Source organism: Nannospalax galili, unplaced genomic scaffold, assembly GCF_000622305.1.
Source record: "Nannospalax galili isolate Female #2095 unplaced genomic scaffold, S.galili_v1.0 scaffold315, whole genome shotgun sequence".
Taxonomy (NCBI): Eukaryota; Metazoa; Chordata; class Mammalia; order Rodentia; family Spalacidae; genus Nannospalax; species Nannospalax galili.
In genome coordinates this window covers 1,741,120-1,764,664 of record NW_008336851.1, presented here as the reverse complement: position 1 = coordinate 1,764,664, position 23,545 = coordinate 1,741,120, and the positions used below count along the sequence as shown (strand labels likewise).

Sequence of the window (23,545 nt, the reverse complement as noted above, 5' to 3'; positions counted from 1 at the left end):
TTATTTTGATATATCACAGTGAAAGATTTATCGTCCTCTTTTTTTTTTTTTTTTTTTTTTTACCCCAAAAAAAAAAAAAAAAAAAAAAAAAAGAAGCTATATTCCATCTGTAACACCATAGTCTCTCCTGGGAGGCCCACGCGCTTGGCTCCGTGAGTCCTTCTCAGCTCCCAGGCCCCAAGCTGTCTCTGCGCCCAATTGACAAAACCAACACAATGCATTCTATTCGGGTTTTTAAAAATATATTTATGATGTCCGGAAGGGAATTATTTACAAAGGTATACACCTGTGGGCTCTTTCCCCTACATTTCGGCTGAACTTTCGGTCCCGCCCGCCTCCAAGCCCACGATGACGACTTCCGCTGGCTCCTGACTTCCTCCGTGCCTGTCCTTAGACCCGCCCTCTCATGCCATTGAAGCTGTCAGATTGGGGGCGGGGGGGGGGCGCCTGTCTCCGCCTGTGTCTACGGAGACTCTTAGGGTTCAGTGCTAGCTCTTTCAGAGGACACGCCTATCCAACACTAATAATCTCTTATTAAATACCAACACAAATAAAAGCTTAAGAGCACCTAAAGACAGACTTTAAGAACAAGTAAACACAGAAAGAGAAATTGTCAAGTTATAAGCTAAGCAGAAACTGAAATAATCCGTCAGTGTTGGAGTAAAGCTCAATGGTAGTGAGAGTAACACAGAACGGGGGGGATATTTCCAGTGCTCCCAGCGGTCTGCTTTTGTAAACCACAATGGAAAAATACTAGTAAATGGAGTCTCTCTAGGAGGTCCCTCCACTTCCCCCTTCTGGGCTCTAAAGATGGCGCTGCAGCTGGCATACACACACCAATTAGAAGTCAAGTCAGGTTTTGTTTGTTTTTAGATAGGGTCATGCTATGTAGCCCTGGCTGGCTTGTACTTGATATGTAATAAGTTGGCCTGAAATGGCAATCCTCCTGCCTCTGCCTCCCAAGTTCTAGGATTAAAAGTACGTGCCACCATGCCTGGCAAGACCCAGGTTTTTAATACAATGCAGACCCAGTCCACTTCTGGGTTTGTTTTTTTTTTTTTTAACTTTATTTTTATTTTATGTGTATGAATATTATGCCTGCATGGTTAAGTGCACTCGTGGCATGCAATGCCAGCGTTCAGAAAAGGGCGTCAGACCCCTGGAACTGGAGTAACGGATGGTTGTTAGTCGCTATGTGGGTGCTGGGAAACAAACTCGGTCCTCTTCAAGAGCAGCCAGTACACTTAACAGCTGAGCCATCTCTCCAGCCCCACTTCGGGGTTTTTTGGGCTATTTATCAGCTGCTTGATCCAGTACTAACTGGCCCAATTTCCAGGAAAAGGATAAGGGCTATAGGAAGGGGTCTCTAGGTAGCCTGTCCTTAAGGTAGATGTAGCACAATCAGCTCACCTCGAATCACTAGGAGGAAGCACCTGGTTTATGGTCTGGCCATCAAGTAGGTCCAGCTGTTTCAGTCCAAATAACAAGCCTTTAGCTCCCATACCCTGGCTTTCTCAAGTCTGAGAGAAAACAGGTTACAACAGCTACAACCAGTCTGAGATCAGCACCCACAGCTTCCAAAGAGCAGATATGCCTACTCACCACTAACATATGTGCAACCTTTCCAGCCTCACCTCTTGCTTTTATGTATCAGAACAAGCTTGAAAGGGCAAAGCAGGAAAAGGATGAGAAATGATTCCAGCGTACACCATTTAGGTTCTGCCAGTCTTTTATTACATCATAAAAGCAACACTAGGCACTAGGTCTTCCAAAGTATGTTCTGACCAACTTTCTGAAATTAAAAATGCATAACCACATCTGTAAGATTTTTAATGAACAAAAAGTTAAATACAAACTTTCATATCCAAAATAGATTACTGTAAAACTGACAACCTCAGAGACAAATCTTCCTCAACAGATTTCAGTGGGACTGAAGTGGGGCACGCTAATGAGAAAAGAATTTAATTTCAGCTTAATACATAGAAAAGGAAACTTTGAGGAAAAATAGTTTTAAATTGAGGAGTCTCTTCAGAAACAGATGGCTCAGGCCAGCCCTTTACAATTCTGAGGTTTATACTCAACCAGACTGGGGTGAAACATCTAGGGTATAGTTACTTTGAATCCAGTTTTAAAAGTAAGCCAGGTTACATCAGTTCCAGGAAGGGAAGTCTCTTTAAGATCACCATGACACAGTTCTGAGGATGTGGACCAAGTTCTGGCCACATTCTTGCTTTTCTATGAACCCAGTCTGTGCTATATCAGCAGACTTCCTCTGGAAGGCAGCCAGATCCCTACAACACAGCATCTGTCTGTCATTTCTTCTGGCATTTTCAAGCCTCCAAAGAGAACCTTAACTTCACGGTGGCAGTTCCAGCTCCAGCATTAGAGAAGCTAGGGAACTCATCCTTCCTCTCCCTGCAGCAGGGGGAGGAGTTTGATTAACATTCCTTTCAGAAATAAATAATTCAAATAAGTAATTTATAGTTAATTATAAAAGAGCAGTGAAAAAAATGCCACTGCCCAATGTTTGCAAATGAGTGAATATGTGTAAATACACAGAAAAAAACAAAAAAACCCAAAACAATTCATAGAACAAATCCTGCATTTCCTACATTCATATGGAAATAACTCTTTAAAACAGGAAACATTAGTTAGCATTTGTTCTTGTATGGGTTGAACAGTCCAAGGCTCTGAGCAGGCACAGCCTTACAAACAGGGTTGCAAGCAGCCCCTCCACACCTCAGGTCAGAGATACAGTGGAGAGGCCTTCATGCACTTTTAACAGCTCAGTACCTGTGAGAAAACAGAAATGATGCGGGGACTTTTTAACCCACAATGCATGAGGTATATGGAAACATCCATGAAAGAACCACCAGCAGCTAGAAGGACCAGGTGGGACACTGTCACAGCAACTGCTGATGAAGGATTTCCCACACCATCTTCTTCCGGAAGAGAGGCATCTGGTGCTGTAAAGAAGTCCACAAACAACACAGCATTAAACACTGATGTGCACAGTACCACAACCCTGAAGTGTCATCATGTAAATAAAGTAAGATACGTTTTATATCATGGTATAAACTTCTGAAGCATAATGATATTTGTGTTTTCTTAGCAAGGATAATCTTAATCCTCCTGCCTATACCTCCTGAGACCCCATCAGGAGATAAAATCCAGTAAAACATTACATTTATTCTCAGCAAAACTGCTGAGACTAAACAATAATAAGTGGTTCATTTGAGAATGGAATTCCGTGAGTTCAGCATGGGAGCCCTAGTTGCATCTGTTCCTCCAAAGCATAGAATGGGGTTTCAGTTTGTCTGGCAGACAGGAGCTATCAAATTGAGGTCTATGGGTGGGAAATATTGATGGGGGTTAATTAGCCTTGGGTGAAAAAAGATTGAGAATCCACTGTTAGAAACAAATTCTAAAAAGTTCCTGACATATTTCAGTTTCCTCTTAAATGCAGAGTTTTGGAATTCTTAACCTTAAGGAAGCAGTGTTCATTCATGCTTGTATCTTTGTTTTTTTTTAATTTTTTTATTTTATGAGTGTATTGCCTGCATGTATGTGAGTGTACCTGTATCATGCAATGCTAGAGAGGTCAGAAGAGAGCTTCGGATTCCCCTGGAACTGGAGTTAAAGATGGTTCGTAGCCACCATGTGCGTGCTAGTAATCAAACCCGAGTCCTCCGCAAGAGCAGTCAGCGCTCTTAACTGCTGAGCCATCTCTCCAGCCCATCATGCATATATCGTTTGGGGGGGGGCCTTTATTTTAATTTCTTCTTTTTAAGATGCTACATAGTTGAACAGAATTGGATTGGTCTTTTACGGCATGAAATTAATTCACAGTCAAGACTCTCCATTACCAGCAAATAGATTTGCTGAGGAGCCCGCCCACTCCCCATCCCCACCTCCGTGCCCCTCACTTGGGCAGCCCAACTCATTCGTTCTGAGGACAAGTCAGACTTGGCCTGTGTGCTGGAAGGATGAGGCTGGCTGAGAGTGAAAGAACAATCTAGAAGGCTGGGTAGCCCAGAGCCAACTGTCACTGCAAAGAATGTCCCACCCAGGACAGCTCTTACTGATCAATACAGAAAATGCTTCCTGGACACTATCCCCCGACACTTGGACAGACCCTCCTCATACCCAGAGCCTGCAGAGAGCCCCAGTGTCCACAGTAGTGCTAGCCCACCACTGGGGCTCTGCAGCACAGGTGACTTCCAGGCCGCAGCTCTGACTACTCTTGACAATGAGAACACGAGATGAAATACATTAAATAAGTTAAATACGCAGTGCACGTCTCTAGTAACAGCTCAGTTTCACTACATGAACCTACAGTAATTTAGCTTGGTCCCTGTAAGAGAACAAAGCACAGACTTTGATTGCCAAGTGTTGGTTGGGTCAGTCCACACGTGCCTCTTAATCACAACCAACGACACATAAGATGTGGCCATCGTGCTATGCTTTTTGGATTCTGTATCTCTGTGATCCTGAGGAACCGATGGCTTGCACACAACTGCAGACCTGGGGGAGCTGCCTAGGTGGGAACAAGCAGCATGGGGTGAATGTGGAGTGGACAGCCCGCCTCATCGCACTGGGCTCCTGCTCCCACGGGCCAGCCCCAGCAGGTGAAGAAGAGAGGCTTGCTTTAAGACGGTGATCCAGCAGCACGTGCCAAGGTCTACCCATGATTAACGTGACAGCTACAATATGCCACTGCGGCTTTAAGTATGGTGTCTCTTGTCATTAGCAGATCATTCTTCCTCCACCCATTTATTATACATTTTTAACTTCTTAAAAGATCATTATGTTATGCTATATTTGTGGGGGGGGTAATTTAAAGGCAAGACCTGTGAGATGTCATCATACATTAATTTCTTTTTATGGATGATTATGATAAATTTAAATCCCATGATGTGGTGGATCCATCAATCCAATTTGCCATCCTTTGCATGCGGCCTCTACAAGGCAATCTTCCCTATAATGACACCCACAATAAAGAACGAAACCACCAGAGCCAGCAGCCGGGTGCTGAGGCCTTCCTCCTTCCCAGTGGCAGCCAGTGCAGCCATGGGGCTGTTGCTCTGCAGTGCCTTCCTCATCCGAAGCCCATCTTCTTCCTTGAGCTGCTCTTCTCCTGCAGCCACTTGCACTCCTCCATCACCCTCTTCACCTCGGCATCATCAAGGGAGGAAGTCAGGGACTCAGCCGTCACTACTACCATCTCTGTCTTGGATGCACTTGTGGGTATCGATTTATTTATTTCTATATCATGTGGTTTGTCGTTTTCTGCTGGCAATTCAAACACACATCGAAGTTTGGAGTCCATAAGGTCTTCCGGTTTTGCCTCTTTCCATACGGCCTCCATATCAGAAGCGTCAGGTGGAGCAAACATAAACTGAACCATAAACTTGTGTTTACTTTTCTCACTGGGGTCATAATTGAAAGGCTGTAACATCACAGATACATTGATAAGAGGCACCAGCATCAGTGACCCCGCTGTTGGGCCACACACAGTACCTACGAGGTGCTGTGGTCTTCACTTTAAAACACACATTTCGGTCAGTTGGGTTGCCAGACTTTAGGTTGGTGGTGACATCAGTGAAGGGACCTTGGAATTTGAGCTCGTGTTGCGGCTCAAGGCTCAGGATGGGCTCCACGTTCGCCATGGTCCTGGCCTGTCAGGGGCGGCAGCTGGCAAGCTCCCCCATGCTTCTATCTTAATACCCAACTTAAGGCCCAACTTTTCCCCTGCTGTCATATACTCTCACATGCCTTCCTCTAGCTAAAAATAACAGTAATAAGCATGAACCAGTAAAAAATGGAGCTCGGAGACAAGCAAATTGTCCTACTGGCCATCCAAGAACAGGACAACCCTATGAAAAACCCTGATTCTGGCCAGAGCAGGGCCATACCCACAGTCCACAGCAATACTGCTGCAGTAAAGCAACTACTGTAACTAAGAGCCTGAAGTGTGCCAGACACTGCCAAAGCACAGCAGGAACAGATACACACGTGAGCAGCAGCCTCTACTCACCTGAGTAAATGTGATAGGCTTGTCCCTAGAAATATAATCTGCATATTTACAAGTAAACATTCCACAATCACTCCCATTCAACTGTTGAGGAATCTCCTAAAATTAAAAACAGAAGAAAAATATTATTAAATATAAATTCCTTAGTCTCTATATCATTCTGAAAAACACAATATTACAAAAGTAAATGTTAAGTCAGGTATTGTATAAACGCAGATACGTAAGCTAACATAATTACTTTTAATTTTTTGTGGCATAAAAACTTTAATCATAATATAGTGTACGAGACCCCACAGAAAATATTTCATGAAAGAGTAAACAAAATGAAGAGTTCTACTAAAAACAATCCCTACCATACATGGTGAGGGGAGGAAAAAGAAATTAGATTTATTACTAGGAACAAGAATACTAGTCAAAATTATTTCAGAAGCATTATAAACTTTAAAAAAGGCTTAAATGTGGGCTAGTTAGATATGCCTAAAACATAAGGAACTACCTTCAATACCACAAGAGGTTACCTTCTCTAACTACAGCCCACTGCTCAGGACCCCCCGTTTCCAGTGAGAAGGAGAAACCACCTCTGAGAGGCTTTAATCAACTAGGCTCGTGTCTTGAGTGGTCGCTCCTGTCCTGGAGGCAGACATACGACCTGATGTAAGAAGCTCTAAGAGCATGAGAAGACGAAAGTTTGGTAGATTCCAAATCTGTACGTGATAAGCTGGATGCCCAGCCTGTGGAGTCCCAACCTCGGCTAGCCCTTTATATTCTTGGGCAGTTAGTCATAAAGAGCAAGAGATTGGCTGGGAGAGGCTTGCTCCAACTGCTTAACCACATATTAGATGATGACAGCTCCTTTTTTACTCCCCCAAATGCACTTATTATTGGAAAAAAAGAACAGGGACCATGCAAACCATGCAGACATGTGCTAGGTGCCGCCCATAGTTTTCACAAGACTGGTGCTTCCAGAGTGGCAGAACTAGAGTCCAATACAAAGAAATGGTATTTGTTTTTTCATTACATCTTTCACACCAGGAAACTGTATTTACCCTAAAAGACTCTATTTATACTTGTCTTCTCCTCAGGAAATTTCAAGGCTTCGCTTTAAAATTACTCAGTTTAGTAATGAAATGCTTTTGGATGGAAATAGCTGAGCCGTCATGTTGAGGTTAGGGCTAAAACTGAATGCATGGAGCTTAAAGAGGAGTCATTATGACAGACACTGAAATGAAGCTCCAATCTGGTGAGAGACATTCACAATTAGCATACTTGGCTCGTGGTGCCCCATGGGGTGAAGGCCTAAATAGACAAAGCCCCAGGTGAACTGCAGGCAAGAACTTTCAGCTCTCATTAGCACCAATCAAGAAAAGTAGCTTACTTAGAACTATAGGTTTGGGTTTAACTTTTTACCATCTCAGTTCTGTAAGAGATATCCTAGGGATATATGTAAAGGCATGACGTGACGTTACAGTAACCATCTTGAATTGTAATTATAACTGAGGCTGACTTAACCCTGGTCAGTTTTCCTCACACAGTTTCCCAGCAGACTATAAACAAAGACCTCAGAGTGATATATACAGCTTTATAACTAGACTCTGACATAGTGAATGCATAGAAGGTGCCAAAAAGTCTTTGATATCAGCTTGAGGTAAACCAGATAATTATGGGTTGGATGGAGTCACTTCTGTTGTGACCACTAAATAATCCCCTTCCTTCTGAGCCAACCATGGTGACCCACGGTTTGGCTGCCACCTCACACCATGCTTTTGTCCTTAGGGACCAGTAAACTGCCTCTGTAATTGTGGGTCTTCCTCTGGTCTCACAGTACCTTGGGGTCCATTCTCAAATACTGAGACTGGATTTCCCCAAGCAACACAGCTAAAACATTTAAATCTAAAGCAAGATAAATGCTACAATGCTACAGATTCAGAAATAGGTCCTTTTTAAGACAAGTACTTTAAGACTAGGGTTGAAGCGTCCACGAGGCCCAAGCTCAATCCTTAGAGGTACACACACACACACACACACACACACACACACACACACACAGTATACTTTAGGAGAATGCATGCTTAAAGGAATGAGTGAAGAAGAAAAGGGAAGATTCCAAGTCTGAATAACACAATACTGTCAATAAACACAAAGTATGTGAAACACAGATGACTATCACTTACATGTGGCTTCATGCTGTAGTGGGTCCACTCCAAGAGATTGAGATCAGTATTTCTTTTGGTCTTACTTTCATCCTGTAAATACTGACTAAAGAAAACAACAAAAAATGAATCACTAGTCCCAGGAGACCAACTACTGTAATCACAAAGGATTCTGATGTTTATTTAGTGGGGATGCTATTCCAAACCTGTATCCATTAGATAGAAATGTAACTGTGTTTTGATTTTTATTTTTCCTGCTAATAAAAAGTATACACATTAAAAGATATTGTGAATGCTTATTTAACAAAAGAAAAAGCAGAAGCCGGGGCTGGAGAGATGGCTCAGCAGTTAAGAGAACAGATTGCTCTTGCAGAGGACCCGAGTTTGATTCCCAGCACCCACATGGCAGCTGAGAACTGTCTGTAACTCCAGTTCCAGGGGATCAGACACCCTCTTCTGACCTCCGTGAGCACTGCATGAAATGGGTGCACTTATACACATGCAAGCAATACACTCATACACATAAAACAATAATTTTTTTTAATTTTTTAAAAAAGAGAAAAAACAGAAGCCCCTACAATAGGCACTCTAGAAGGAGTTACTATTACCAAGCCACTGTGCATTCTTCTATTTCTCTGTATCATCTCCACACACACTTCTAATAATTCATACTATAGTCTATTGAAAAGTGATTCAACATCTCATGATGGTGGTGAAAGTCTTTAATCCTAGGACTCACAAAGTTAATGTAGGAGGAGTCTAAGTTTGAGGCAGCCTGGGCTACATAGCAAGATTGTCTCAAAACAAGAACAAACGCCAGGTATGGTGGTATAGGCCTTTGATCCCAGCACACAGGAGGCGGAGGCAGCAGATCTCTATGAGATCAGGCAAGCCTGGGCTACATGGTAAGTTCCAGGTGGGCTGGGGCTAGGGAGACCCTGACAAAAAACAAACACAAAAAGTAAGGACAACAGAGCACTATCTTACCCTGTAAGAGACAAGGTCTGTAAATGAACTTAAGTCAGGGGAGAGTATTGCAGGGAAGCAAGCAGGAAAGCTGAGAATCACAGTTCAACTGGAAGCCCTCTCCAGTTTGTTTTTGTGTTGTTTTGATTTTTTAGTTTTATTTATTTTTATTATTTTATGTGTATGAGTGTATTGCCTGCATGCATGTAAGTACACCTATGTCATGCAATGTCCGAGGAGGTCAGAAGAGAATGTTGGATCCTCTGGAACTGGAGTTATAGACGGTTGTTAGCCACAATGTGGGTGCTGGGAATTAAACCTGGGTCCTCTGCTCTTGGCCGCTGAGCCAGCTCTCCAGCCCGTTTTGGTTTTTTTGAGACAGGGTTTCGCTATGTAGCCCCAGCTGACCTGGAGTAGGCTAGTCTCAAATTTACAGAAATCTGCCTGCCTTGCCCTCTCAAGTGGGAGGATTAAAGGTGAGCACCACCACGTCTCTAATAGGTGCCATACTGGTCTTCTAGCTTGCCTAATAAAGCTGCCCAGGATAGAGCAGTGGAGCTGCAGGGGAAATGTTGCTCCTCACATACACCAGACCTGTAGGACCAGAAGAGGCCACAGTGGAGCAGAGGTCTGAGGAAACACCAGGAAAGACTTACAACCTCCCTTCCCTTCATGTCAGAACCACACAGGACATACAGGCTGCAGAGACCAAGGCTCTCACTCACTCCTCCCACACATAGTACCATGTGGAACCTACTAGAACCAGAGGGATGTGAGAATTTCACCTTTCAACTCAGAGCAGCTGTGCTAGCAACGCTTTCCACAAATGCTCTTTTTATCCCTTACTTTCTGTTATTTAATGTCTGCTCTCACAGACATGCCTCATGATGATTTTACTCATGTTTGTATATTGCTGGGTTAGGTTTTAGGGTTGTTGTTTGTTTCTCTGCCCGGTTGACTACAAGGCATTCTCTACTCTCAGCCACTTCTCATAATGCTCCCCCTTCTTATTCCTACCTCTTTTCCTCTTTCTCTCATCCTTACCCGTCCTCTTTTTAGGTCTTAATTATAGCCTTCCACAGCTTTAACCGTCTAAAATCTGTGGTCCCAAATCCCTACTTACTTGACGCACCTCAGCTGTTTTCAAAGTTAATCTAACACAGAGTTGTTATCCTCACCCATCCCACTTCCCTCCCAGTCCGACTCTTACTGAAATCCGAGTACATGCCAGACTGTTCTTGGTTGTTCATCCTCCCACAGTCACTGAAGTCAGAGGGCCACTGCTATTAACTGGCTAGTATGCTGATTGCACAATGGCAGTATCACATAGCTGGGGTTGCTCTCCCAGGTAATGTTCTACTCAGGGAATAACACAGAGCGTATACCAGGCCCCTGGTCTAAGGAAGTATTTTCTAAACTACACACTCAATGCTACCACATCCAAGTCCTGCCTGAACACTGCCAATACTTCAACCAAAAGAATATAGCTAATAAAACAGATAAACCAAGCAAAGAAATAACACCAGATATATAAAGCCCAACACAGTAACATAAGGAACAGGAAAAACAAAGCCAACATAATTCCTCCAAAACTCATTAACCCTACAGCAATGGTATCTGATGAGAGTGAGTTAGATGAAATCTCAGAGAACTCAAAATAATGATTATAAACATGTTCAAAGACACAAACAAATAGCTGAATGAATTAAGGAAAAATGATGGATGATGTCAAAGAGGAATTCAACAAAGAGATAGAAATACTAAAAAAAAGATCTAAATGCTGGAAATATAAAACACACCAAGTCAAATTAAAAAACTCTACTCTGGAAATTTTCAGCAATAGAACGGATCAAGGAAAGGACAGAATATCTGAGCCTGAGGCTAAGGTGGAGGGACTGGAACAATCACACAAGGACAAAGATAAAATAATAATAAGGTGGGAACCAGTGGGCACTCCAAGATATACATGATGCTCTGAGAAGACCAAATCCATGGATTATAGGCAGGAAAGAGGCAGAATCTCATTCTACAGGCACAGAGAACATCAAAAGAATCATAATGGAAAAGGTCCCAGAGTTAGGAAAAGAGAAACCAATCCAGATTCAGGAGGCACTTAGGACACCAAACAGACAAGGCCAGAAAAGATCCCTCAACGCATTATAACTAAAACACTAAATACACAAAACAAGGAAATTGAAATTGAAAGCGAGAGAAACACCAAGCCACATATACAGGCAGGTCCAGAAAAAACAGCAGATTATTCCCTCGAATTTTAAAAGGCTGAAGGGCTTGGAATGATCCATTTCAAATTCTGAAATGTAACAACTGCCAACTCAGAGTACTATACCCAGCAAAGCTATTTGTCATAACTGAAGGAAAAATAAAAAGTCTATGATAAAAACAGAATACAGGGATTTATGACCACTAAGTCAGCTCTACAGAAGACACTTGAAAGAATCCTTTAGACTGAAGAGAAAAACAAATACACCATGAAGCCACAGGAAAGAATAAGCTAAGCTAGAATAATATAATACTACATAGCAGAAGAGGAAAAAAATACTACAAAATCAACAAAATGGCAGGAATCAACACACAACTTTTAATAATAATGAATATTAATGGTCTCAATTTCCCAATTAAGAGACACAGACTAGTAGACTGGATCAAAAAGCAAGAGCCTCACCACAAAAGACAGAGAACACTTTAGGATGAAGGATAGAAAGGGGTGTTTCATGCAAATGGACTGAAAGAAAAAGCTAGTGTCGCTGTTTTAACATCTGACAAAACAGACTCCAAACCAAAACTAGTGAGGACAGATAAAGATGGTTATTTCATCATTATTTAACAATCCATCAAGAAGACATTACTAGGGGATAGAAAGATGGCTGAGGTTAAGAGTGTGTATTGCTTTTGCAGAGGACCCATTCAGTTTCCACACCCACATGGAGGCTCACATCCACCTGTAACTCCAGCTCAAGGGAATCGTATGCCCTCTCCTGGCCTCTAAAGGCACCTGCATTGAGGTGCACATCCCTCACCCCAACCATATATACATAATAAAAATAAGTATTTTTTAAAAACAGTACATTACTATTCTAAACATATATGCTCCAATCACAGATGCACCTGACAGGCCATCCTGACCATAAAAAAAGGAGAAATATATAAACTAAATGACCTCCTGATATTATAGATCAAATGGACTTAACAGACATCTACAGAACAGTGCATTCAAAAATGAACTAAAGAATATACAATTTTCTCAGCAGTCCATGAAACTTTCTCTAAAACAGATCATATATTAGGATATAAAGCAAGTCTTAACAAATACAGGAAAATTGAAATAATTCCTTATATTCTTTCTGCTCACAGTGGAATAAGACTACAAATCAACATCAAGATAAACCCTAGAAGATACACAAACAACAAAAAATGGAAATTAACACATTATTGAACAATGAATGGGTCTATGAAGAAATCAAAGAAATAAAAACATTCCTAGATTTGAAGAAAAAATGAAGACACAACATACCAAAACCTACAGAATGCAATGAAAGCAGTTCTACAGGGAAGTTCATAGCTCTAAGCGTCAACATTAAGAAATCAGAGATGCTGGGCAAGGTGGCACACACCTTTAATCCCAGCACTTGGGAGGCAGAGGCAGGTGGATCTCTGTGAGCTCAAAGCTAGCCTAGTCTACATAGTGGGTTCCAATTTAGCTGTCACTACAAGGAGACACTGTCTCAAAAAAAGACATAAAGAAAAAGAAAGAGGAAAAAGAAATCAGGGAGGAGGAGGGCAGGAGAGATGGCTCAGTGGTTAAGAGCACATACTGCTCTTCCAGAGAGCCCAAATTCAATTCCCTACAACCATATCTAAGGTGGCTCACAACCACTCCAGTTCCTGGGGGATCCAATACTTCTGGCTTCTGTGGGCACTTGCACTCATGTACATATACCCCCTAAAACATATACACATAACTGAAACGTAAATAACAAAATTAAAAAGAAAAAAAAAAAAAAAGAAGAAATCAGAGAGGGCCTGGAGAGATGGCTCAGTGGTTAGGGACACGTCTGCTCTTCTAGAGGATCCAGATTCGGTTTTCAGCACCCACATGGTGGCTAACAACTGTGTATAACTGGTTCCAGGGGATCTGACTCCCTCTTCTGGCACAGGCACTGCACCCATGTGGTACACTTACAAGAAGGCAAAACTCTCATACACATAAAACAAATAAATAAACCTTTAAAAAAGTAATCAGAGAGATCACAAATACCTTAATAAAGCTCTGGGGAAAAAAAAAGAACAAGCCAAACCCCAAATCAGTAAACTAAGAAAAATCATTAAGATGAGGGCAGAAATTAATGAGATGGAAACAAATACCAAGGATCTATGAAATAGAGTTGACTCTTTGAAAAGGTACAAGACTGATAAACCTTAGCCAAACTAACCAAGAGAGAGAGAAAAATCAAATTAATACAGCTAGAGATGAAAGACAGCCATCACATTAGATACCAACAAAATTCAAAATATCATCAGGTCTTGTCTTGACAATATAATATATACTCTAAGTTAGAAAATCTAAAAATGGGTGACTTTCTAGCTGTATATGACTTACCAAAATGATGAGATAAACTCTTTAACTTAAGTCTATAACAAGTAGTGAGACTGAAACAGTAACTAAAAATCTCCTAACTAAAAGACCATCCAGGCCCAGATGAATTCACTGCTGAATTCTATCAGACCTTCAAAAAACTAGCACCAATGTTTCTCAAACTATTCCATAAAATAGAGAAGGAAGAAACACTACCATTCTCTTTTCATGAAGTTAGTACTACCTGATACCAAAAGCAGATAAAAGCATAACAAAAAAGAAAATTAAAGACCAATTCTCCTGATGAACTTTGACACAAAAATTATCAACAAAATGCCTGCAAACCAAATTAAAGAGCACATGAAAAAGATCACTCACCATGATCAAGCTGATTTTATTTCAGAGATGCAGAGATGGTTCAGTATGTGTAAATGAAAAATGTTTTAAATAACATAAATGGCCTCAGCGACAGAAATCACATGGTTATTGTGATAGGCACAGAAAAGGCTTCAACAAAATTCAACATGAAGGTAACTTCATGTTAAAAGTCCTGAAGAAACTTGGAATAAAAGGAACAAAGGTTCTATATGAGAAACTTACAGCCAACAATTAAATGGGAAAAAACGCAAAGCATTTCCACCAATATCACAACCAAGACAAGGTGCTCACTTTTACTTCTATTCAATACAGCACTGGAAGTCTTAGCTAGCAAGTAAGAAGGCAAGGGAAGCAAACTAAAGGGATACAAATAGGAAAGGAAGAAGTCAAAGCATCTTAGCTGCAGAGGGGATGCTTCCCACAGGCCGCATTGTGGTTCCTGCAGATGCTGCTAACCCTCTGAATGCTTAGACTCTCTCAAGACTAACTGGTTCACAGGACTTAAATAAGAATGTTCGAGGTTTCGTGTTCTGATTGTCACCCATGTTACTTTCTACTAGTTTCCTTCATGTATTCTCTACTTGCTTTAGAGCAGTGTTTATCCACCCTTTTGTTCCCATCACTGCCTTCTGTCCTCCTACCTCCAGAGTCTTCTTAGATATTTTTCCTAATTGCACTTGTAATTAAATTTCAATAACCGATACACATTATGTATAAACATAATATGCACCTTTTCCTTATAAATTAAAGAGAAAGAATAAATCTTTGCTTTTAGTTAAATTCAGGATTTAACAAAATAATAAATTTAGTAGAGAGTTTAATTTAAACTCTTGATATTTAACCTGACTTCATAAATGTACTTTTGCCTTTTCTGTTAGTGTAATTTCTTTCTTTATAAATTGTGATTTTTTTCTTCAATGATGTCATTAAGCATCTTTTAAAATTGCTGAAAACTATTATAATCTTCAAAAAAAAAAAAAAAAAAAAAAAGCTTCCATAATGAAACCCTAAAAACTCTACCAGAAAACTCTTAGCACTGATAAACACTATCATCAAGTGGCAGGATACAAAATTAACAAACAGAAATCATTAGCTTTCCTATATACCAATGACAAACTGAAACAGAAATCAGGAAAATAATTCCATTCACAGAAACAATTCAAGAAAAATAATACCTTTGAACAAACTTAACCAAGGATGTGAAAGACCTCTATAATGAAAAACTTTAAAACATTCCAGAAAAAGCTGGGTGTGGTGGCACATGACTTTAATTCCAGCACTTGAGAGGCAGGAGGATGTCTGTGAGTTCAAGGCCAGCCTGGTCTACATAGTGAGTTCCAGGCCAGCTGGGGCTACAGGGAGACCCTGTCTCAAAAAGACCTTTAAAAAAAAAAAAAAAAAAAAGGATAACTTCGGGCAGCTGGAGAGATGGCTCAGTGGTTAAGAGCACTGACTGCTCTTGCAGAAGACAACCCAGGTTTGATTTCTAGCACCCATGTAAGGGCTAACAACCATCCATAACTCTAATTCCAGGGGATCTGATGCCTTCTTCTGACCTCCCCATGCACTGCATAACACAGTACACTTACACACATGCAGGCAATACACTCATACACATAAAATAAAAATAATAAAGTATTTTCAAAAACTGAAGAAAAAACTGAGCAAAGCACTAGAAGATGGAAAGAACCCCATGTTCATGGATTAGAAGAATCAGTATTGTGAAGATGGCTATCTTCCCGAAAGCAATGTACAAATTCAATATGGAGCAATCTCCACTAAAATTCCAGTGACATTCTTCACAAAAATATTAAAAAAAAAAAACCTATCTTAAGAATCATACAGAAGCACAAGGGACCCCAAATAGCCAAAGCAATGCCAAGCAAAAAGAATACTGCTGGAGTTATGATTTCAAGTTATACTACAGAGCCATATTAATAAAATAGCATGGTACTGGCATGAAACCAGACTCATGAGAGGCAGAGGCAGTGGATCTCCTGAGATTGAGGTCAGCTTGGTCTACATTGCGAGTTCCAGGACAGTTAGGGGGCTAGAGGGAGACCCTGTCTTAAATCGCCCCCATCCAGAAAAATTTCTTGGTTGAAAAGGGGTCACCTGCACTTAATTGTTGCCCTAATTATCAGACCTATTATCATGATACCATAGTACTTGTGTTCGGGCAACAATTATTTTACTTAAAAATGGCCCCAAGAGACAAAAATAATGATGCAAAGGGTTTCACGGCATAAAACACAGAACAAACTAGCTTTCAGTCATAGGAAAAATAAAACATAGAGCATGCAGGGCTCTGTACTCCCTGTGGTTTCAGACATTCACTTGGAATACATACCTGACACTTGCATGAACAAATCGTATACCTTAATTTTAAAAATTTTCCCTCAATTCAATGAGATGAATCCAACTATCACAGCAAACAGAGTGCCAAGAGCTGGCTTAGGGTGTACAGGGCAAATGCTCCCCAGCTAACAGTTTTTCAGAGCATCCAAATAATATATCATTCCTAAGGAAATATACTACCAATGGATTCTAACAGGATATATTCTATAGTGTAACACATGACAAACTTGCTTTCAATGATGCTATAACATAGGAGCTCTCAGTTGAAATCAGCCATTAGGTTGTTTTTAGACAAAAAGGAGTTAATCAAGCCCTGAAGAACTGGGAAGACAGCCTTAATTACACATTAAGACTGTCATCTAGAGCTGCCTAGGATTAAACAGAGATCATTTGATAAAGGAATAACAAAACAATGGTGAAGATTTTCAGACACTACTTACAGAAGAATTTCACAGATCCTGTGGCCCTTTTGTCCCATAGAATCCAGGTATTTAAGACACTTTTTTCTTAGGTCCATCACCTACAATGGGAAAATGCAAATAATCCTCAGATATCATTTTTTTTATTTGTTTGATTTTGCTTAGACAGGATCTTACTCTGCAGCCCAGTCTGGCCCTCAATTCCTGATCTTTTTCCCTCTGCCTCCCAAGTGCTGGGATTATGGGTGTGTGCAACCATAACATGCCAGAAGCATCTTAAATATGAACATGAATAAGATTTTATTTCTAAAAAAAATTTTTTAATGTTAATACATGTACCAACATGAAAAAATTTTAAAACCTTTTCATAGTTGAAGTTATAAACATCATAGATGGCATGAGTTTAATATTACATACGATTCCTATATAAAGGCCTAAACTTTTCATCAAACAATCAGTAAATCCTCCCAGTATAGGATTTGGTCCCCTCTTTACCTTTGCTTTTCTAAATAAGCCTGTACCTTCTTATAAATAAAACTAATCAGATAAATTCTTCTGTTAAAAGTGAAAACTCCTCCTCAAAGTACCATGTCTTATAGCTTTTGAAGCATCCAAATAAAAGGGACGGAAGGGACCCTGCAGAGGTTGCCTTTCATACATACTGTTGTTGGCCTTTCACTGAAAGAGTGAAAGCAGCCTTCATTTAAGAAAACAGTCTACACTAGGAGTGCAATTCAGTAGTAGAGTGTTTTCTTAGCAAATGTGAGGTTCAGGGATAAATCCCTAAGACAAGAAAGGGGAGAAAGGGAAGAAGGAAGGGTAAAGGGAAGGGGAGAGAAATGGGAGAGGAGAGATCTAGAGAAAAGGGGAGGAGGAGGAAAGGAAGAAAGAAAGACAAAGGGGAGAGAGGGAGAAAGAGAAAAGGAGAGGTAGGGAGAGAATAAGAGAAGAAGGGGCGGGGTTCCTGTATCCAAGCTCCAACAAGTAATTTTCCAACTCACCACCAGGCTCCAATGTACCTTCCGATGAATGGGCACGAGAACAAGTTCTTGTTCAAAGAGATTTACCCCTTTGGTCCACCGTTTCACTGCTTGGTAACCCCCAGACTTTAATTTAGGATAGAAGAAAGTACTGAAGGCATGAAGTGCTGGATAGCCTTGCTTTTTATTTCTCTCTACTAAAAGATTCATGTAAAAATTAATGACCTGTAAAATACCAAAAGAGTAAAATTTGGAACATGGCTAATATATTACAAAATTAAATTTCTATTGAATTAGTATGAATTAGAAAGTGAAATGCTGAGGGAAAAGTTTGTATTAACAATGAGATAAAAAGACTGTCAATAATCTGGGGCTGGAGGGATGGCTCAGCGGTTAAGAACACTGGCTGTGCTTGCAGAAGACCTAGGTTCGAATCCCAGGCACCCACATGGCAGCTAACAACTGTCTATAACTCCAGTTCCAGGGGATCCAACAGCCTCTTCTGTCCTCCGTGGGCACTGCATGACAAGGGTGCACTTACGCACTTACCTACATGCAGGCAATACACACATACACATAAAAATAATAAATTAAAAAAAAAACTGTCGATGGAAAAAGTCAGAAAACGATCAGCCTAAAATGAGAAAGATAGAAGGACTGTGGATTTAGTTCAATAGTAGACAGCTTGCAAGACCCTGGATTCAATTCCCAGAACTGGACCATCCTCCCAATAAAAAGCATTAAGTAATGTGACTGTACTTTTGAAGCATATAAGCCACATTTCTAAGAGCCATGGCATCTATGCAGTAATAAAAAGTTGTATACAACTGTATTATACAAAAAATATGCAAGAAAATTAAGGAGAGAAATGACATATCAATTCAAACATATTTCCTGGAAGAAGAAATACCAAAATACTTATGGCACATTTGAACAATAACTTCTTTTCCTATGATAAGCATATTACATTTACAAAAGAATGTACTTCTAGGTAACTAGGCCTATGACACAGGAGAAGGAGACAATGGGAGAAAATGTTAACGACTGAGCAGTTGGCTAAGGGACTAACTGAAAAATTAGTAAGAACTAAGCAAGCTTTTGCTGATTATATAAGGAAATAAGATAGCAAATTAGGCAAACTTTTTGTAGTTATTAATTGCTATGGTTTGAACACATATTCCTTTAAAATTCTTTTTTTTAAAGAGATGTTTCAGCGGTTAAGAGCACTGACTGTTCTTGCAGAGGACCTGGGTTTGATTCCCAGCACCCACATGGCAGCTGTGAACCGTCCTTAACTCCAGTTCCAGGGGAATCCGAAGCCCTCTTCTGACCTCCGCAGCATTGCACGACATGGGTGCACTCACATACATGCAGGCAATACACTCATATACATAAAATAAAAATAAATAAAATATTTTAAAAAAGATTTTTAATTATGTGTATGTCTGTATGTCTGTATGTATGTACACATGAGTACAAGTGTCTACAGAGGCCAGAAGAGGGCATGAGATCCCCTGGAGCTGGAGCTGTGAGCCACCTGACATGGGTGTTGTGAACCAAACACTGGTCCTCTGCAAAATCAGCAAGTGCTCTTAACCGCTCAGCCATCTTTCTAGCCCTTCTAAAATTCTTCTGTTGGAAGCTGCTCTCGCCATGACAGCATTAGGAGGTGAGTTAGTCATGAGCAGTGCCCTCATGGAAGAGACTAGTGCTCCACAAGAAGTTAATGAAAGAGGGCTAGAAAGATGATTCTGCAGTTAAGAGCACTGGCTGCTCTTGCAGAGGACCTAGGTTCGGTTCCCAGCACCCACATGTTGGCTAACAACCATCTATAACTCCAGTTCCAGGGGATATGATGCCCTCTTCTGATCTCCAGGGCATTGCACAATAGGGGTACACTTACATACATGCAAGCAACACACTCATAGACAAAAAAAATTATATATATGTGTGTGTGTGTGATATATATATATATGTATAAATTTTTTTCTAAAGTTGAAGGGAGAGGGCCATAGTCCTTCTCCACGTGTGAGAACTACAGCACTGCTCCCTCTCGTCACAGAAACAAGACATGGCCTTCATCAGCAGTGGGAGCTATGACACCCTGATATTAGGCTTTCTAATTGCCAGAACAGTAATACAATTTTATTAAGATATTTGTGTTTTAAAAAGTATGAGGCTGGGAATGTAGAACTCAGTGGGAAAGTGCTTGCCTACCATGCACAAGGCCCTAGGTTTCATCTCCAACATGGAATAAAAATAATAATAATAAAGCCAGGACTGGTGGGAAAGCCTATACTCCCAGTCATTCAATAGGATGAAGTGAGGCAGGAGGATCACAAGGTTTAAGATGTATCTGGCCTACTCAGTTGGGAACCTGTCCCAATTAAACAGTTAAAAAAAAAAAAAAAAAAAAGAGGGCTGAGACTATAGCTCAGTGGTAGAGTGTTTGTTTGCCTGGCATATGTGAGGCCCTTGGTCAATGCCCAGTACTAAAAAATAAAAAAGGCAGCAAAACAGAAATTAAAGTTGCTTTACCAGTAACCCCTTATAACTTGGGTAGGAATCACTTTGGTTATAGATGGTAAAGTAAAAATGATAGTCAAAACAGAAAAAAAGGCAACTTACCTCATCATTGAGCCAGTGATAGTTCTTTAGGGTCTGGATATCTCCTCGGGTGATTCGCAGTTTGAAAGCGCTGCTAAGGATCTCATCCTGTGGGCCATGGCCCAGGGCATTGCTGATTTCCTTTTCCATATCCTGAGTCAGAAGGTACAAAGTAGCTACTTTAACATAGAACTACATCAGATATGGAGAGCCTGAGACTGAAAAAGGCTTCTCATCTCATCTGAGAATCTATTAAACTGTAATATAAAACATTCAAACTTAAAACTACAAAGCAGTCTTAATAATGGCTATCTCCTCAAATGTACGACTTTATTATTCTAATAAGTTATTCAGATAAGTGCATATTTAGCCTATTAACCCAAACAAAATTATTTCCAGCCAACTATTTTGACTGCTGCTTCTCTCCTTTGCACATAAACTTGTTTATATATGGTTTCCTCTCTACCTCTATCCTGGTTAGCTTTGTTAACCTGACACAACCCAGAATTGCCTGAGAAGAGTCTCAAAGAGGGAGCATCTACATTGGGTTGGTCTGTGGACCTGTCTGAGGGGGGATTATCTTAAGTTGCTGGATGAGAGAGGATCCAGACCACTGGCAGGGAGTCCTGAACTGTGTAACAGTGGAGAAGTCTAGCTGAGCATGAGCAAGGGAGCATGCATATATTACTCTTTGCTCTTCCTTAAAAAAATATTTTATGTGTGACTGTATTGACTGAGTGCTGTGCATTGCCCTCAGAGGTCAGAAGAGGGCACTGGATCCCCTGGAACTGGACTTATGGATAGCTGTTAGCTGCCATGTAGGTGCTGGGAACCAAAGCTTTGTCTTCTGCAAGACGGCCAGTGTTTTTAACTGTTGAGCCATCTCTCCAGCCCCTCTCTTTGCTCTTGATTGGAATGTGATATAGTCAGCTGTCTCAAGCTCCTGCCACTGATTTCCTTGCTTTTGGTCAAGATATTTTTATCATAGCAACAGAAATGAAACTAAAACAACCTCTATGTCCAGTGTACTCTAAGTGCTCAAGAGATACACGCTAAGTAAGATCCCACTACAGTGAGACCTGTCTGCAAGAAAGGAAAGACCCCCACTGCCAAGAAACAATAGTGGAAGATTCGTCATGAAGAATCACCTTTACATTGGTATTTTTTTAAAAAGATTTGTTTTAATTTTATGTGCATGAACGTTTTGCCTGTATGTATGTTTGTGTGTCATAGTCATGCTTGGTGCCCAGAAAAGCCTGAAGAAGGTGTCCTGGAACTGGAGTTACAAGCTGCTATGTGGATCCTGGGAACTGAACCTGGGTCCTTTGTAAGAGTAGCAAGTGCTCTTAACCACTGAGCCACGTCTCCAGCCCTAAAATAAGAATTTTTAACTATTTTCATTTCTTAATTTTTTATAAACTTTTACTATGTTCAAATACGATAATCAATAAAAAAGGGTGTTTTAATAAATCATAATTACTAACTTCAAAACTTGTAACATTCTTTTTTTTTAATATTTTATTTTTATTTTATGTGTATGAGTGTTAAGCCTGCATGTAAGTAAATGCACTTCTGTCATGCAATGCCCGTGGAGGACAGAAGAGGCTGTCGGATCCCCTGGAACTGGAGTTATGGACAGTTGTTAGCTGCCGTGTGGGTGCTGAGAGTCAAACCCAGGTCTTCTGCAAAAACAGTCAGTGTTCTTAACTGCTGAGCCATCTCTCCAGCCCCAACACACTGATTCTTAATACCACATTATAAAACTCAAAATATTTGAAGGGCAGAAAAAGAATCAATTGTTGCCAGGTATGGTAGCACATCATGTAATCCCATCATTTGGGAGACTGAGGGCAGGAGGACTGCCAAGAGTTCAAGATCAGCCTAGACTAACTAGTGAGTTGTACATCCTGCACTATAAAGTGAAACCCTGTCTCAAAAAGAGAAAAAAAAAAAATGGGGGTGCGGGGGAAGAAGGCACCAACTGCCACCTTCACAGACCACCAATGATCAATGCAGCCACAGTGATAAGACCTGGAGTCCAATTTTTTTTTCCCCACAAATTCATTTCCCACCTGGAGAAATTCCTCAAAACAAAATACTCATTTATATTTAGAGGAACTGGCTATTCTAAAATAAGCCTCTTATTCTGACCAATAGGAGGAACAATACCTCTGGAAGCTCAAAGAGATCATCTGTTCTTCTATCTTTCTCTTTGCCTGGGAAATTCTTTTCCTTTGACTCAAGTATTGACATTTTCCTCCTGAGTAGGCCATTGCTTCCACTGCCCAGGCGAAGCCGGGCAGACACTTCTTCTGACAGGTCAGGCTCTAGCTGGTGTCCTCTTGTCTGATGAAAAAAGGTTGTACACTGATATGTTTATCTTGCATATATAACAAACATTATGCATGAAATATAAAACACTGCTATTATCTTGGGGAAAACAAAAGAATTAGTAAATTTTCTAATGAGTAAAACAGATTTAGCTAGATAAGCTAAATCTTCCTGTCCTGGCAAGAGAAAACAAAAAATTCTGACTTAAAAGCCCCCAGAGGTCCTTCCAATTACAAACCATGAAACACAACACTCACCATTTTCCCTGGAAATAAGTAGCAAGAAAAGTATTTTCAGTTCCTAGCCCAATCAAAAATAATGTGGTCAAAAGACACTTGCAAAGTTTAGAAAGGCAAAAGGTATGACCTACAACCTCCTCAAACAGAATAATCTACTATCCTTATGCAAAGTAAACCGTGCTAGTTAAATCTTTTTTTTTTTTTTTCTGTTACAGTGCTAGGGATGGAACCCAACACCTTTAACATGCTACACAAGCATGCTACCACTCAACTATATCCCATCCCTCTATTTCATCTTTATATTATAAAAAATATTATAGAAAAATGTACTAAACAGGAAGGTTAAGTTGATCACCAATGGCCACTAATTAAATCATGCATACATAATGAAACCACCACAAAACCCCAAGGATTGGGGACTGATGGTGTAGCTCACTCAGTGTTAGAGCACTTGCCCAGCATGTGCAAATCCCTCATTTCAATCCTCAA

At 40.5% G+C, this 23,545-nt stretch overlaps 1 protein-coding gene and 1 pseudogene across 3 annotated transcripts in view; both read right to left on the bottom strand.

Annotated features, from left to right (window-relative positions):
- Positions 1 to 1,711: 1,711 nt before the first annotated feature.
- The window catches only part of Senp2 (SUMO specific peptidase 2), a 46,240-nt gene continuing 24,406 nt past the window's right edge, over positions 1,712 to 23,545 (bottom strand). For all 3 annotated transcript variants that reach the window (XM_008831330.3, XM_029562661.1, XM_029562662.1), the window contains 7 exons: positions 22,656 to 22,832; positions 20,508 to 20,639; positions 17,901 to 18,104; positions 16,921 to 17,000; positions 8,206 to 8,290; positions 6,038 to 6,133; positions 1,712 to 2,966 (listed from right to left, as the gene is read on the bottom strand). In XM_008831330.3, the coding sequence (XP_008829552.1) occupies positions 2,904 to 2,966; positions 6,038 to 6,133; positions 8,206 to 8,290; positions 16,921 to 17,000; positions 17,901 to 18,104; positions 20,508 to 20,639; positions 22,656 to 22,832 (837 nt within the window). In that variant the 3' untranslated portion in view covers positions 1,712 to 2,903. The remainder of the gene's footprint in view (positions 2,967 to 6,037; positions 6,134 to 8,205; positions 8,291 to 16,920; positions 17,001 to 17,900; positions 18,105 to 20,507; positions 20,640 to 22,655; positions 22,833 to 23,545) is intronic.
- On the bottom strand, positions 3,735 to 6,023 carry LOC103732671 (annotated as a pseudogene).